Raw genomic sequence first — 12153 nt, 5'->3', positions numbered from 1 at the left:
CACCCCGCCTGCAGAGGGACGTGGGGGGTGCCCCCACCAGTGTGGGGGGAAGCGGGGCAGGTGGCCCTGGAGGTCAAGGGGGGAAATTAGGCCCCACTCACGCCAACACCAGATGAGCCCACCCCACACGCCATAGAAAGGCACCATGGTGGTCGTGGGGGACACTCGAGTGGGGACGTGCCGCCTGCGTGGGACACATCACACACGCTGCTGTCCCCGCCCACCTGAGGGGGCCGGCTGGCCGGTCCGCTGTGCACACAGAGCGGGAGCTCCTTGTCGCAGTCTTGCCGCGGTCCCAGGCTCTCAAGGTCCCAGTCTTGCCGTGAACGAGTAGACATTGCACCCGCCTTCCCCGTGTGAGGGCAGCGGGCTGACCTGGCGGGGAGGCCTTCACAGGGGCCTCTGCAGACAGGACTCGAACCTAGAAGCCGGAGCCGAGCCCAGCATGTGCCACAGGCCCCCGGTGACTGGGTGGTCTTCGTCCCCTCCCCGGCACGTTAGAAATGACTCCAGAACAGCTCACCTTTGAGAAGTATTTAGTTATCCAACCCCATCCCCTTCCCGGTGAGTCCCGTGAACCACTGGCGGAAAGCTCAGTCTTCTCCTCTGGTCCCGGCTGCCTCTGCCCACTGTGCCCAGAAGGGCCCTCCTCCCAGGACGGGGCACAGCTGGCCCGGTTCAGAGCCAGAGCCCGGCGTGTGCTGGGGAAGCAGTGCCAGTGGGGTTACAGACCCCACCTGAGCACAGCCAGCATCCTCCACGTCCCCAGCATCTTTGGGCTTATCTTCAGCAGGTTTCTGCAACAGCCCCCGACCCCCGACCCCCGGGTCCCAGGAGAGACCGGCCTCACTGCCCTTCTCAATTCAGATAGCCTGTCCTTCTCTCAGGGAACTACAGCCCTCTGCTCTGCCCCGCTGTGTCCTCCCAGTGACCTGGGAAGGTTTGGTGCCCGGATCTGAGATGCTGGACTGCAGAAAGGAAGGAAACAGCTGCTTTCTGAGCGCAGAAGTTCCCTAATTTGACCCTGGCAGTCATTATGGGTGCCAGGTCTGGGGGGGGGCACGCCCTGCGCTCCCAGTTTGCCTGGTACCAGGGGTTTTCTGGGTGCAGGACTCCCAGCACTCAGGCCAGGATGGTGGGGACAGTTGTCACCCTGTGAGGGAGGACACAGCCCTCAGGCCAGGATGACAGGGGCAGTTGTCACCCTGTGAGGGAAGACCCAGCAGGTGGCAAGACAGGTGGGTCCTGCCCCTCTGGAGGGCCACAGCCTGTTTCCCAGGGGCCCAGCAGTCACATCTACGAGCAAGAGCCAAAGATCTGGGGGCCCGGCGGGGACTGCTCACCTCAGACCAGGGCAGGGAAGGCCTGGCTGGGTCCTCTGTTCTCTCTCTGGTCCTCAGCCCTACCCCAGGCCTCTGAGGCCAGGATCAGCATCCCAGCCTTGCAGATGAGGTGAAGGACACTCAGGTGGGCAGAGGCCTCTCCCAGGATGAAGGGTCAAGGCGAAGTTGACACCCCAGCCCAGCCTGCTGCTTAGCAAGGGGCCCGTCCCCCACCCCTGCTGCCCTGGCCTGGCCACAAGTCCCTGCTCCTTCTGGAGAGTGCTGAGGGAAGGTCACCACCAGCAGCTTCGTGCGGAGCCTTGTCTCCCCTCTCCCCTGCCGGGGTGGGGGGCGGAAGGCAGACAGAGCTGGAGGCCAGGGAAGGGTTAACAGCACCCACAGGCGGGCTGGGGGCCGCTCTGCAGATGAGCCAGAGGCCAGTCCTCAGCTGCGCTAGCAAGCCCGCGACCCACACGATTCTCTGCAAGGAAAAAAAGAGCGGAGATGTAATGAGCCAGCCACCCTTCACTGATTTGCACATAATCGTGTCTTTCCCTTAATGGAACCACCGACCGAGGCGCCCTGACACCTGCTCCCTCCATTTTCCCCATTTGATTCGAGAGGTTTAGGTGGTGCCGGGTCACGTCCAGTTCAGTGTTGAGCGGACGTTAGGGTTACCGGGCCGGCCTGTGCCTGCACTTGGTGACAGCCTGTCCTCCGGGCCGTGTAGCAGCCGCCCACCGTTGCACACCTGGCTGTGTGGCTCCGCGTGGCCCAGCTCGTGGCCTGCCTGTCTGGACTGAGAACTTTCTGAAGGCTGGGACTTGCGCATTTCTCTGCTCCTGTCACCTTCGCTGCAGGTGCTAGTGGGACTTGTGGGGCGGGTGGCGAACATCAGAGCGAGTGAATGTTATCCAGTGATCTGGGGCGGGCGGCAGGGAGTGGGTTCTCCTCCTGGGGACGTGGGGTGGGCAAGGGGCGGGCCCTGGGGCTTCCTGGAGGTCAGTCTCCACTGGCGCCCCACACCCACACTCTCAGAGACATTTTCACTCGTGTCCACTCCTGACACTGTATCCCAGGAACGTGAGGCAGGAATCCAAACAGAGCTCAGTATAAAAATGTGTACATCGGGGATATTTATATACCGAAAAAGTGGACACGGCCTGCGTGGGGCTGGGTGGGTAGATTAGTTTATTGCTTTAATGGAATCCCCTGCAGGCTTTGAAAATGTGCTCACGGAAACATCAACATGTGAAACACGCTTATGTTCCGTGGTCCCAGAGAGCAGCTACCGGGCCACGGTACTGAAGACACGTGGAAGTTGGCACCGTGACGCTGAGTGTGGCTGGGGGAAGGGCTGGGATTATGGGGGCTTATCAGAAAATGAGTTCTGTTTCTATGAACTTCCCAAGTTTTCCGTAACGTGTCGTAAAAGCTTGTGATTCTCAAGAAACAAAGGATGTGGGGGGCACTTCATCTCAGAAGGCTTTGCTGGAAGAACGGACTTGGTGGGAAACGTGGGGGGTTCTGGACCCGCAGCTCCCTCCCCCCAGCTGCCCACGGAGCCCGTCCGGGCGCGCCCCCTCTCTGTCCACACTCACACGCACGCTGCCCCTCACACACATTCACCCCACCCACACCCACGCTCTCACACGCATACTCCCACTCATGCACGCTCGTACGCACACCCACACTGTCACTCGCATGCACACTTGCACTCCCACGCACACTCATACACACACACATGCATGCTCCCCCCACGCAATACTTACACACTCCCACCCATAACTTGCACGCTCTTACTCACACACACACACGCTCACACGCTCCGAGCCCTGGCTTGGCCACACAGGGTCAGCTGCACAGATGCACACGCTCCCTGAGGACCGCACTCGCCCTGGAGGGAGGATCTCCGCTCCCCTCCATTCGAGGGCAGGCCACCCTGACCTTCCCCCAAGCCTGCGCCTCCAGGACCCCGAGTGAGGAATCAGCCTCATGTGGATGCCCGGGCCCCCCGGCTGCCGGGCAGGAGGGTCTTCGCCACGGCCACCTGGCGACCTCAGCCGGCCCCCGCCATGGGAAGTGGCGATGACGGGGTCACGCTCATGAGCACGTGAGGAATCGTTACACGGCGGGGTGGGCGGGAGCGCTTCTGTGGCTCCAAGCAGTCCTCACATGTGAGGACGTGCACACCCGCGGGTTGTGGTCACGTCACTCCTCCATGGGCCCGTGGACGTGACAGGGAGAGGTCGGTGAGGCGGGCTGGCAGCCGCACCGGTACCGGGTGATGCAAGGTCCCGATGCAGCCTTAGGACCCCCTCCCTGACCCCCACGACCTCCTGACCCGCCGTGTCGGCGTCTAGGGCCACCGTGAGAAGTTACCACCTGTGGGCTCCACGCAGCAGGGTCTGGAGGCCGGAAGGCCGAAGTCACGGTGCCGCGGGGCTGTGCTCTGCTCCGGAGGCCCCGGGGAAGGCTCCTTCCTGCGTCTTGCAGCCTCTCGTGCTGCGGCCCCCAGTCTCTGCCTCGTCCTCACGGGGGTTCTCCTCGGGGTCTGCTCTCCCCTTATCTGCCTGTCCTGAGAACGTCTCCTGCTCAGATCCCAGCCTGTGCCCCCGACCCCTGCCTCCAGGCAGGTCCCCCAGACCGCCCCTCCCATCATCCCACTGGGATGTGCTGGGGCTCCGGGGGGCTGGGGGTCCCAGCACGGCACTTTCCAGTCCACCGGCCCCCACCCCCCACTCCCCCGCACCTCTGCCCCCCAATCCCTGCTCTGCTCCTTGGGTTCCAGACCTTTCCCCAGCTGGCATCCTGTCACCTCTGGGGTGTCTGGGGGAAGCTGGGCAGGCCCTTCTGCGTGTGAATCAACAGTGTGTGTGGCAGAGGCCCAGCCAGGTGCCTACTGGCTGTTCATCTTACAAACACCGTGCGCCACCCCTGCCACAGTCTTGCCCTGCGGTTCTGAGTCTCTCTCACCTGCAGGAGCCCCCATGGGCTGCCATCTCGGTTCAGCCCTTTCAGGCAGGAGCATCTGGGAGACCCCTAAATGACCCGGGGCCCCTCCAGCGTGGCACACACCCTCTGGGTTACAGATCTGGTGCCCACACGTGTCTCCTCCAGCCTGCACATCAGGACGGCAAGGACCGGGCCACATGTCTGTGTCCCAGCACTCAGCCTACACGGAGGGGCTGGCTGCATTCGTGGGGGAACAAGTGAGGGGGTGGATGGATGGATGGATGGATGGATCGATGGACGGATGGATGGACGGATGGACGGATGGACGGATGGATGGATGGATGGTTGGATGGCTGGCTGGCTGGCAAGGCCAGCTGGGCGGTGCCCTTGACATTCTCGTGTCCTGTGACCCTTGCAGATGTGCTGGTGGACGGGCAGCCATGTGACTGTGAGGCTGCAGCCTGCCGGGTGGGCGACCCTGTGCGTCTGGAGGTGCGGCTGACCAACCAGAGCCCGCGCAGCGTGGGGCCCTTCGCCCTCACCGTGGCCCCCTTCCAGGACCACCAGAATGGCGTGCACAACTACGACCTGCATGACGCCGTCTCCTTCGTGGGCTCCAGCACTTTCTACCTTGACGCGGTGCGTGGCGGTCTGTGAGCCCCAGAGCGGCCCCCACGGCCACTGTCCCGGTGCCCCCTGCCTTCCCCTGGTGGGGACGGGGACTTCCCTGACTCACCGTGGGCCTCACGTAGCTCACTTCTCTGTGTACTGAGTCCTGGCCGTGAACCAGGATGGCGAGACCTGGGGCCTTACTGCCGTCATCCCCGGCCCCTGCCCCTCTCGGTCCGCGCCCCCCGCTTCGCGGCAGCCTGCGGCCCAGGAGAACTGGGGAAGTCCACTGAGAGCAGCCCTCACGCCACTGAAATGACACCTCACCCCAGCCACTCCCCACCCTGCCGGCACCCCCGGACGGTCCAGGGAGGGAAGTGCTATGCTCCTTCCAAAGCCAGAAGCTAAGGCTCAGAGAGGGACAGCCGCCTGCTTGGGGGAGCACAGCAGGAAAGCCCTTGGGGGGGCCCTCCCCCCCACCCCATTGCCCCCACTTCCAGGCAGGTTCAGGGGTCTCCTGGTGGCATTGGGGCTTGTGCTGCTCTGGGCTGACATCGCTCCCTCTTCCCCACAGGTGCAGCCCTCAGGCCAGTCGGCCTGCCTCGGAGCCCTGCTCTTCCTGTACACGGGTGACTTCTTCCTCCACATCCACTTCCACCAGGACAGTGCGAGCAAGGAGCTGCCGCCATCCTGGTTCTGCCTGCCCAGCGTGCACGTGCGGGCCCTGGACGCACAGGCCTGAGCCCCTCCCGCCCCCTCGGGGTCCCTGTTCCTGTGGGCGCAGCTGGCCCGGCCTGGCCCCCGCCTTCCCTCCACTCGGCCCCAGTCTCGGCCCCTGCTCTTCCTCCCCTCTCTCCTGCGCCCCAGACACGGCAGCCTCACCCCTTCCTGGACTGGCCAGCAGGACCCTCCGCTGGAGCCTGGCATTAACCAAACCCCAGAGCGCAGCGCCCACCCGGCCCGGGCCCCGGGGTCCCTGCACCTGCTCCCGGGACCTGGGGATCACAACCCAGCCAGGAGAAAAAGACGGCACACGTGAGGCAGGGACCCCCCTGAGGCAGCCCCGGCAGGAGAGACGGCTTGGAGGGAGTCTGCCCCCAGCAGGCCGATGTTGGGGGGCCCGGGGCCATTCCCTGGCCAGGCCTGCGTGTCTGTGTGTCTGTGACAAGTTCTCCAATAAAAGGCCCGCCTTGCTTCTCTGCTGCTCCGCCTGTATCCACGCATCTGCTCGTCCAGTGTGGTCAGGGGGCCACCCACCCAGCCCGTCAGCCCCCAACTCCGGTAGGGACACGGAACAGAAATCCCCATGTCACACATGGCTGGTGGCCCACGCGGTCGGGTCTGTGTCTGTCTGTCTCTGCGACCCCAGCCCTGCCCTGTGCATGCGCTCCTTGGGCCTGGGTCCCCGGCCCCTGTCACAGCACTGACTCGGGCCCCTCTCCCCAGCTCTGGCCGTCTCGGCCTCCCACTTTCTCTCATGGGATCCACACCACATCCTCTCCTTTCTCCCCTTCCACTCCCTCGGAGGACGTTCGGGGGGTGACAGCGGGTATACGTTGGTCTGGGCGTCCTTGGCCCCAGGGGACAAGCCCTGCTGAGGCCACGGCAGCCCTTGGCTGGTGAGGGCGGCTGTCCCCTTAGGACTCCCCTCTTCCTCGCTCCCTCGGGGCCACCTGCCACCTGCAGCCCTCCCTGCCTGGCGGGCCCCAGCGCCCCACTTCTGCCCCGCCAGCATTGCTTTTTGTCTGCCACACATCGCTCTCTGGGTGGGACTCTGGGGCCACCCCATTTCCACGAGGCCACCCAGACAGCGGGTATGGCACGGACTCTCCCTCAGGGACAGAGGAGGAAGGACGGTCACCCGTCACCCGTCCAGGAGGAAGGCCTGGGTGCGTTGACCCAGGGGGACCCTGCGACTTGAGAGGTGGGTGGTCTTTGAGGGGGTCTAGAGCCCCCTGGTCCCGATCAAAGCTGCGGGTTTGGGGTGGGGAGAACTTTACAGGCCCCACCTCATAAGAGGTCATCCGGTCGATGCCCCCCTGTGCCAAGCATGGCTGGGACATGTGGCCCTGTTGTGCGTTCCCCAACTACCCTGGGCCCAGGGGCACCATCCCCCTCACGGGGGGGGGGGAGCAGGGAACTGAGTCTCCACGTGCCTGGAGCATATGGCAGGAGATGGCTGAGTGGGATGAGAACCCCACAGGGGTCCCCCCTGCTGCTGCAGCCCTCGGCACCCAGGAGACCGCCAGGAGGGGCCGCCTTCCCCCACACTTCACTCTGAGGATGTGCGTCCAGGCCCAGGCCCTGAGGTCAGGCTGCTTAGCGGCTCCCACGAGGGTGAGTGGGGCCAGAGCCCAGCCTTGCCCTGCAGGCCCGTGCCGCCCAGGGGAGGGGCACCTGACTGAGATCGCACGAAGCTCCCGTGGGGACCGTGGTGGCCCGCGCCCGGCTCCTCGGCGTCCACCCTCACAGGACACATCTCTCACTGAGCTCTGCTCTGAGCAGCCCCACCCCTACCCCCCGCCTCCAATCCCCCAGGCAGGAGGAAGCCTCAGCTTTTCGGCAGAGGCCGACCCAGGAAGGGTCCGTGTCTGAGTCCCCGCAGCAAGCCCTGAGACAGGAATCAGCCCAAGCAGCATGTCTAGGAGGAGCCCCCACCCCCGCCCCCAGCCCCGTGGAGAGTGAGTGTCAAAGGGAAGGGAAAGGGCAAGTGATGGAACATAGTAGCAAGAGAGCGCCTGCCTCGGGGCCCCCCAGCCTGCGCGTATCCTCCGTCCCCCGGAGTTGGTTCCTGCTGCCCGCCTGCCGGGCACTACCACATCGGCAGCCAATGCTTCCCCGTTGTCCCCGGGGCACTGGAAGTTCCCCGGAATCTTGGAGGCAGGGATGGGGAGTGGGGGCTTGCCCAAGGCCATTTTCTGAGACGGGCTGGGTGTGGCATAGCAACGATATCCCGCCGCTGCCCCCACTTCCTGACACAGGCCTCCTACGTCCCTTGGATTCCCTGGGTGATAGGCGTGTTTTTGTTCTAATGAGAGGTGGTCACCAGAAAGACCCAGAATGACTAAAAGCTTGGAACTTGAGGGCCCACCCCCTCCATCAGGTGGGTGGTGGCAGAGAGGGGCTGGAGCTTGAGTTAAGGACCCGTTGTTCCCGTGAGACGAAGCTTCTGCAAAACTCCCTGAACTCTAGGCTCCAGAGAGCTTCCTGTTTGGTGAACACATCCACGTGCTGGAGGGGGTCACCCCAGCTTCAGGGGACAGCCCCGGACCCTTCCAGACCTCCCCTGTGCACCTCTTGACTTGGCCATTCATCTGTACTCTTTGTAATGTCTCCTATAATAAGCCGGTAAACATAAGCAGCATCTTCCTGGGTTCTGTGAGCTGCCCTGGGACCTGAGGAGGGGGTCATGGGAACCCCAGTTTGTAGCTGGCTGGTCAGAAGTACAGGCGGCCAGGACTTGCAAAGAGTGTCTGCAGTGGCAGTCGTTTTATGGGACTGAGCCCTTGACCTAGCTCCCGGTAGTTCACGTCAGAGCTAAGTTGACCTGCAGGACACCCAGCCAGGGCCGGAGCGGGGAACTGGCTGGGGTGGGAACCACGCACTTGGCATCAGAAGGCGCTGTGAGAAGGCCGTTTCGCTGGCTAAGCCAGGGAGGGAACCGGCTGCCTCGTCTCCTGGCCGGGGCGGGGGGGTTACATCAGCAGGCCTGGGGGCCGGGGAGCTTCCCAGGGACCCGAAACTCCAGGCCCAAGCCTCCTCCCCAGGCACAGGGTCCCCCTGCAGCATCTGGCCCCAGGGACCCCGTGTCCGGGCTGCCGTCCGTGGCCTCCTGCGGGGCAGTCGGGGCGGGCATGCCGTGGGTGGCGGGAGTTAGTGCTACACGTCATCGGCTGCCCGAGGCTCACGGCTCCGTACGGAACACAGGCCCAGGTGGCCACCAGGGCAGGGGCTGGGGCCTCGGAGCAGGATTGCTGGCAGCAGACGGCCAAAGCCCTTTGCTCGGGCACCAGAAAACGCCTTCCCGGGCCGTGTGACCATCCGTCCGTGGCTCCCCATCCGAGATGCTCCGCCCACGGAGGTCAGATGGACAAGCCCACTGCAGGAGGCCTCGTCCCGGGTCAAGTCCCGGCTGAGATGCTTCCTGGGCTCCTCGCCTGAGGCGTCTTGTCCGTGAGGCTCAGATGAGGGGATCTAAGACAAGGACTTATTCCGCTGCCCTGCACACAGTAGGTGCTCTCTGAATGGCCAGCTGGCCCTTGGGCCAGGGTCTGGGAATGTGCCTTGTGTCCCCGGGCAGCCTGGGACTCCTGGCAGGGGGTCCACTCGTGGTCCATCCTGTGCACCTGTTACAGATGCATCACCCCGACGGGTGGGGACCATGTGAGGCTGGCTGTTCATCCTTGGTTCGAGTCCAGAGATGCCTTCAGAAGGAAACCGAAGCAGTTCCCTGGCGAGGATTGCTGAGCTCGGGGGGCCACTTGCCCAGGGCCGGGCAAACAGTGAAGAGAGACATGGGAAGACCTGGTTTTACTCTGCCCCAGCCTGAGGACGGAGCCCAGGACACTGTGGGGCTTAACTGGATTAAACTGAAAGCCGTGCTGTGAGCAGGTAGACGGGCACCTGTCCCAGGCAGCCAGGAACTCAGCGCCGCCCACAGGTGGGCCGGTGGGCAGGTGCACAGGGCCCAGCAGCAGGACTGAGGATATGGAACCCGCTCGCAGCAGCGGCACCTGGGAGACCGAAGGGCCGGCTGGCTGGGCCTGTGGGCAGGAGGGTCTGGGAAGGCTTCCTGGAGGAGGTGGCGTGGGGTGGGGGAGGAAGAAGGGATTTCTAGGAGTGCAGGAGGGCGGAGCGAAGACCTGGAGGCAGGACAGCAGGCTCGTGAGCCCCTGGAACACGGAGGGGCCCCGCCACTCCTCTCGGCCACTGAGGACTGACCGGGTCTGTGCTCGGCTGGGACAGGCCCCACGAAGAGGTGGTGACCTCGTGGGGACACGGGGGAGGGGGTCGGGTTCTGTTTGGGGCCAGACGGGGGCCTGAGGAGGGCGGAGACACCCAGGAGGCAAACGGGCAGGAGCCCAACGGGCAGGAGCCCAGGACAGAGGCCAGGCCGGGAGACAGGAGGGAAAGAAGAGGGGTTTGGGCCAGCGGGGGGTGTGGGGTTTGTGGCTGGGTCCTCTTGGACCTGGGGGACGGGGGTATTGGCCACTGCCCGCTTGTCCACCTCACGTCCTGTACCCCTCCCACAGGGCACACAGTGTGCCCCAGCCACGATGGCCTTTTCTTCTCCATCAGCAAGCCTGTTGTGCCTTGGGGGCTCGACCGTTCTCTCTGCCTGGATGGGTGCCCTGCCCACCGGCCCCACGGGGCCACCTGCATTCCGCTCTCAGCCCCACATCACCTCCCACGAGGGGCCCCTCCTGACCACCCGGCTGTCCGTGGAGGAGGTGGCCCAATCTGGAATGGTCTCTTTGCTTGCTCGTGCATTGTATGCTCTGTCCTCTGCTGAAATGTGAGCCCCTGGGAAGGTGGCCGGTGGGTGGAGGGCACTGGGTGGGAGGTGGCTGTGAGCTGTCCCCAGTCTGGAGGCAGGGCCCTGCGTGGGTCGAGCACGAGGTCTGGAGCTCAAACACAGCTCCTGCTCTGCCTTGCTGTGTGACCACGGGCTGGCCACTCCACTTCTCTGAGCCTGGACTTCTCATGTGTAGAATGGAGATAATGATGTGCAGCTCAGCGGGAGCTTGAAGGTTCTATCTAAAAGCCTGGAATGTATGAGCATGCCTGGGTGCCCAGCAAACATCGGTTGAATGAAAGAGTGAACATAGCCATTCCCCGGCTGTGAAGCAGTCTTGGCCCTGTGAGACACATGACCTTGGCCTCAGTGTCCTGCTCCGTAAAATGAGATCTACCCCATTTCAGCCCCCAAATCCACCACCCACAGGAGGAGAAGACATGAGGCTCTTTCAAGGCTCTCCTGACCCCCAAGATGCTCTGAGCTGTCCAGACGGGGTTCTCTGAGGCAGGTAGGACCCCAACTCTCCACCCTGTGAAAAGTGTTGAGCAAAGCCAGGACAGGATGCTCTGTGGTCCGTATTCATCCGACCCTGCCCCTCTGCCACCCCCAACACACAGTCAGAGAAGAGGCCACGGGATGGAGAAGGGGAAGCTTGGGCACAACACTGGGCCCAGGTTATCAGGGCCCTCGAGACAAAAAGGCCCCAGGCCATGTATCAGCTCTCTGTAAGCTCCTGAGCAGGGCCAACAGGCGGGCTCCCAAGGGCCTCCACCCACCCAGATGGAGAGGGGGTGGACCAGGAATCAGGAGACAGGAAATAGGACAAAGAGCCTAGCCAGCCCGGCAGAAGCCAAGACGCGTCTCATCACCGCAGGCTTTGCAAAAAACTCGAGACAACCTAAATGGCCACTAATGGGGACTGGACGAGTCTACTGCACTTATGGAGACGAGGCCAAATGGGACAGACGGTACCTGAGCACCCAGCGTGCACACGTCCCAGGGGCTGCTGTAGATGGAACTGATGTGTGCAGCTGACCCCGCTCAGGCAAACAACCCCCCCCCCACATACAGACTCTACATTTCTATGCATCAAAAGCTATCTAGAAAAACACGTTTGAGAGATGGAAAGGATACATACCTCTCTGAGAACAGTGGTCTCCTTCGGGGCCAAAAGGGGGTTTCAGAATGGGGTGCAGGCTGGGGGCACCTCAGTCATGGCAACTTGCTTTTTACAAGTACGTGGGGGGAGGGGGGAGAGAGGTGCGGTAGAAATAGAGATGATGGAGAGAAAGGGGGTGAGATGACGGGTGGAGACGGAGAGAGATGGTGAAGACAGGAGGACGGAGATGGAAGCACAGGAAAGCTTGTGAAAAACCCTGACAGCGTGTGACTCCCACCGGGAAGCATAGTGGCAATTGTCCTTCTTTGACTTTTTCTGTATTTTTCGTTTCCACAAACAAACAGAAACTTCACAACACTTACCGGAGAAGATACTGACTGCAACGAGAGGGAAGTCTTGAAGGGCAGAGGTTGTGGTCTTTTTGGAGGAGGGGATGTTCGAAAGAATACAGGCACCCCGAAAAATGACCCAGCCAGAGCCTGTGCTCCGATGCCCCCGGCCCCTTCCGCTGCTAGAACGCCCCCACCACCCTCAGGCCGAGTCGTGAACGGAGTCAGGCCACGTGGACTGTAGGAAGTTGTAGCTTTGTCGCGGGCTCAGCGGGAGCCAAGACCCATGAAAACCTGGGG

The 12153-nt window shown here is 63.2% G+C and overlaps 1 protein-coding gene across 2 annotated transcripts in view; it reads left to right on the top strand.

Annotated features, from left to right (window-relative positions):
• The window catches only part of TRAPPC9 (trafficking protein particle complex subunit 9), a 575309-nt gene extending 569208 nt beyond the window's left edge, over positions 1-6101 (top strand). For both annotated transcript variants that reach the window (XM_047074228.1, XM_047074227.1), the window contains 2 exons: positions 4696-4916; positions 5461-6101. In XM_047074228.1, the coding sequence (XP_046930184.1) occupies positions 4696-4916; positions 5461-5628 (389 nt within the window). In that variant the 3' untranslated portion in view covers positions 5629-6101. The remainder of the gene's footprint in view (positions 1-4695; positions 4917-5460) is intronic.
• The last annotated feature ends 6052 nt before the right edge of the window (positions 6102-12153 follow it).

This window comes from Lynx rufus, unplaced genomic scaffold, assembly GCF_022079265.1.
Source record: "Lynx rufus isolate CCGP_SWC_20201006 ecotype Redwood Valley unplaced genomic scaffold, mLynRuf1.p SCAF_12, whole genome shotgun sequence".
In the NCBI taxonomy this organism is placed as follows: domain Eukaryota; kingdom Metazoa; phylum Chordata; class Mammalia; order Carnivora; family Felidae; genus Lynx; species Lynx rufus.
Note: the sequence above shows the minus strand (reverse complement) of the source record. Positions and strands in the feature narration are given on the sequence as shown.